Source organism: Galeopterus variegatus, unplaced genomic scaffold, assembly GCF_000696425.1.
Source record: "Galeopterus variegatus unplaced genomic scaffold, G_variegatus-3.0.2 Scaffold7377, whole genome shotgun sequence".
NCBI lineage: Eukaryota > Metazoa > Chordata > Mammalia > Dermoptera > Cynocephalidae > Galeopterus > Galeopterus variegatus.
This window is the reverse complement of record NW_007733488.1, coordinates 90,287-94,294: the sequence shown is the minus strand read 5'-3', so window position 1 is coordinate 94,294 and position 4,008 is coordinate 90,287. Positions and strand designations below refer to the sequence as shown.

Sequence of the window (4,008 nt, the reverse complement as noted above, 5' to 3'; positions counted from 1 at the left end):
AGGCTCCGAGGTCCCACAGCACTGGCCATGAGCATTTGCTGCCTGCTCCTCATGCCAGTCAGTGAGCATCTCTCGTTTCGTAGAGGAACAGACTAAGGACCAGGAGCTGATGTGTTTTGCTGCCCATCAGGCAATCAAGATAAAAGAGAGGTATAGACTTGCCCTCTTTACTCTTGGCCAAGGGGACACCAATGTCACCTCTGTAAACCCAACCTTCACCCCCTGGCATGACTTGCCCAGTTTTCTCCCATGAAGATTGTGCTCAGACTGCCTCTAAGGGCTGAAGGAGAAGGATCATCTGAAGCCCTGCAGAAGTTCAGATGGGGCTGAATGGCTGTCCTCGAAAACTGGCCCAGTCCAGAAGGAAACAGAAGGGCCCTTACTGGGCTGTGCAGAAAATCAAAAAAGCTTTGGGTTTTCCACTTCTGAGGAAAAATAAAGCTTCATATTTTAATAATAGCCCTTGATATTTTCCCAACACTGAGTCTCACATCTGCACCAAACACTTCCGTGACACACACACACACACACACACACACACAAAGCATGCATGCACCCATCACATGATTCAAAGAAGGGGTCTGGAGGACCCCCCTGGCCCCATACCTTGCAGGACCATCTCAGCACCTGGGGGCACAGAAGCTTGACAATAGCTCCTCACCTCCATGTGGGGCTGGCTCTGCTGGGGGCTCTGGCCCTTCCCACCCAGGTTGGGAGGCAGGTTTGGCAGTGGCTCAGTGGAGTCTGGGCCCCCACTTGGACAGAGAGGTCAAAGTCCCAGGGACCCAGCTGGCAGTACAAGACAGATGGAGAGTGGTAAGAACGGCTTAAGGGACCCAGAGAATTCAAAGACAGAAGAGTCCACCCTCTCAACTCCCAACTTTAAGTGGTCTCTGTAAGATTCTTTAAGAGCAAGTGGTAAACATTTAAGGGACAGATTGAAAGTAATGTTGGGGGCGGGGGGTGGGAAGGAAGTGTGCTAGACAGAGTGCCATATTCTCATGGCAGGAGGCCTGGCAGGCTTGGGGCCCTTGCCCCATGGGCAATACCTTGGCTGAGATCACAGCTGCAGAAAGGATGCTATGCTCAGCTTTGGGCACCATCATGCCTGCTACAGCTGTCCCTCTAACCAAAGGCCTGAGATTGTCTGACATATTCTTGTCTGGTCTCCTGGCCTAGGCTACCTACTAGGCAAGGCTTCCCCCTCCCCAGACCCAATTCAGGAAGGGTTTGTGGGGAACATCAGTGGAACCTCAACTTCTGCCAGCTATAAAACAGGTTCTAACCACCTGCTCAGTCTGCTGGAACCAGGACTTGGCGTGGGACACTAAAATGCCAAGTGGTCCAGAATCGGGCATGTTCAAGAGGCATCTTGGCTCAGAATCCCCACTTTCAAGCAAAAGGGAGAAAGGTAGCCAGAGACTCCCAGGGGATCCTATGAAAACATGTTTCTGAGGCTCACACATCTAAGGGGGAATAGCCAGGGGGCATGGCTGTCTGTGGCTGGGGGCGCTGCCCAGGAAAGCAGGCAGCAGAATGAGGGCGGCAAAAGCAGCAGAGAGGGAGGAGGTGCCTTCATGAGTAAGTGTGTTTGTGGCAGGGCCACTTCTTGGTAGGAGGGAAGGAGCCAAGGAGAAAAGTATGTAGACATACCAAAAAGGGAAAAGGTACCCAGAGTGGAAGACTCCTACTCTACCAGACTCTAACTGCTAAGAAAAAGACCTTTTGTTGATAAAACGAGTTGGCTGGAGATGTCGGGCTGCCATAGGCAGTGCACCTCCAACCTACTCCATCAGTAACATCCCCAGCTGAGTCACACCGCACCCATGCACCTGGTGGCAAATGAGCTCCAGGACTCAGGGGCTGGGACTCCACCTTCCCCAGGCTCCTCCGCTCCATGCACCTCCTAGCAAGGACCAGCTCTGGTTAGATTTAGAGGGTGGGGGGTGGGGCACAGGTGGGGACATGAGGAGCTCAAGTTGGGAAAGAAGCATCAGCTGGAGAGGGAGGCCCAGCTGGGGCTGGAGGAGGGCCCAGCCCTGGGCCAGTCACTTTAAGGTGTCGTCGGCGTTTTTGAACATGAGAATGGCGTTATAGATCTTCAAGGCTGGGCCCAGCTTGACGCTCATGATCTTCACAATGTCCGCCTGTGTCAGCAAAAGGAAGGCCTCGCCGTCAATCATCTGAGGGGTTGGGGAGGTGGAAAGCGGAGAAGGTGGAAAGGGTCTCAGGGAAGAGGGGAAGGAGAGGTGGGGATATGTGTGGGGAGGGAGAAAGAAAACGGGAGTAAAGGACATGTTGGGGGAAGGGAAGGAGGAGAGAAGGGGAAGAAAGGACAAGGAGAAAGGAGAAGGGAGGGAGAAAGGAAAAAAGGAAGATAGCAATGGGGACGGAGAAGNACAAAGAGAGCGGGGGAGGGAGGCTGTGTGGAGCTAGGGACTCAGCAGGCGACCCCATGTCTGAGGAGGTGCCATCCTGCTATGCTCAATCCTCATGAATCATAGCAAATAAAACCCTTCTATGTTGTTTCCGATGCGCCAGGAACTACTCTTAAGCACTTGTCATATATTAACTCATTTATTCCTCACAGCAACCCTACCAAGCAATACCATTATTAGTCCCATTTTACAGATGAGGAAACTGAGACAGAGAGGCTAAGGAATTTGCCCAAAATAGACCTGGCTTGTAAGTGCTGGCCTGTGCCTTCGAGCCCCATGAGTGCCAGGCAGGGGCTCCTGTGTACACAGTTCAAGCAGCTCAGTGGGTGACGCCTCGAAGGCTGGCCCTGCCCACTGTTCCATACAAACCCTCCTGACCTCCAGCTCCACAAAATGAGTTACAGACCCTTCCCCAATCTCTGGGCATTTTCTGCCTTGGGCCTCTGCTGCCCTGCCTGGCAGGCCTTCCNAGAAGGTGGAAAGGGTCTCAGGGAAGAGGGGAAGGAGAGGTGGGGATATGTGTGGGGAGGGAAAAAGAAAACGGGAGTAAAGGACATGTTGGGGGAAGGGAAGGAGGAGAGAAGGGGAAGAAAGGACAAGGAGAAAGGAGAAGGGAGGGAGAAAGGAAAAAAGGAAGATAGCAATGGGGACGGAGAAGGAAAGAAAGATAGCCACTGGATTCCCCGTGCTCACACCCACGTGTTCTCTCTCTCACTTGCTCTCTTTCTGCTGACTGGTCTGGGTTTCAGAGTTTGTGTTCACTAAATGTCTTTTGAGTCTCCATGGACAGTGGTTTCAAAAAACCTGCTGCGGTTGTCCCCACATGATCCCGCTGGTCAATTTTAGTGCTGCTAACAGCGAGACCAGCAGACACTAGGTGCACTCCGACATGATGCAGTGCGGAGTACGCACTGTTACCTAGGAGCTATTCTTGGGAGTGGGGGGCGGATTTAACCTGAATCTAATTAAGCCTTTGGATCTAACTTCCAGTTTATTGGAAATACAGGGAATAGAGGAACAAGTTAAGCAACATCACAAGGAAAACGATGAGACATATCTAGGAGGACACATTTTGTAAGACTGTTAAAAATGTCATGAAAAAAGAGAAAGAAAAAAAAAAAAAAGCAAGAGGGGGCTATTCTAAAAGAGAAGAAACCAAAACAAATTATGTGGGCCTTGTTTGGATCCTGGCTCAGGAACTGCAGAAAATATTCTAAGACAACTGGGGAAATTTGAATATAGACTGGGTGTTGGATGATATAAAAGAGTTACTGTCAGTTTGCTAGTGGGGATAACAAACTTGTGGTTATGTAAAGGCCTTCGTTTTTAGAGATGCAAGCTAAAGTGCTCGGGGGTGAAACGTCATGTCGTCTATAATTTTCTTAAAATTACTTCATCCAAATATAGGTGAAGCAAACATGGAAAATGTTGGTAACTTAATTCTCGGGGACAGGTAGATGGGTAGAGATGGGGAAGGAAGAAGCCAGTTGTGGAGAAGGGGGTGAGACAAAGAGAGCGGGGGAGGGAGGCTGTGTGGAGCTAGGGACTCAGCAGGCGACCCCATGTCTGA

General features: G+C 50.9%; 1 protein-coding gene across 1 annotated transcript in view; it reads right to left on the bottom strand.

Moving 5' to 3' along the window:
• Positions 1-2,032: 2,032 nt before the first annotated feature.
• L3MBTL1 (l(3)mbt-like 1 (Drosophila)) overlaps positions 2,033-4,008 on the bottom strand; it is a 25,164-nt gene continuing 23,188 nt past the window's right edge. Inside the window, 1 exon segment of the mRNA XM_008591891.1 lies at positions 2,033-2,183. Coding sequence (XP_008590113.1) covers positions 2,049-2,183 — 135 coding nt within the window. The 3' untranslated portion in view covers positions 2,033-2,048.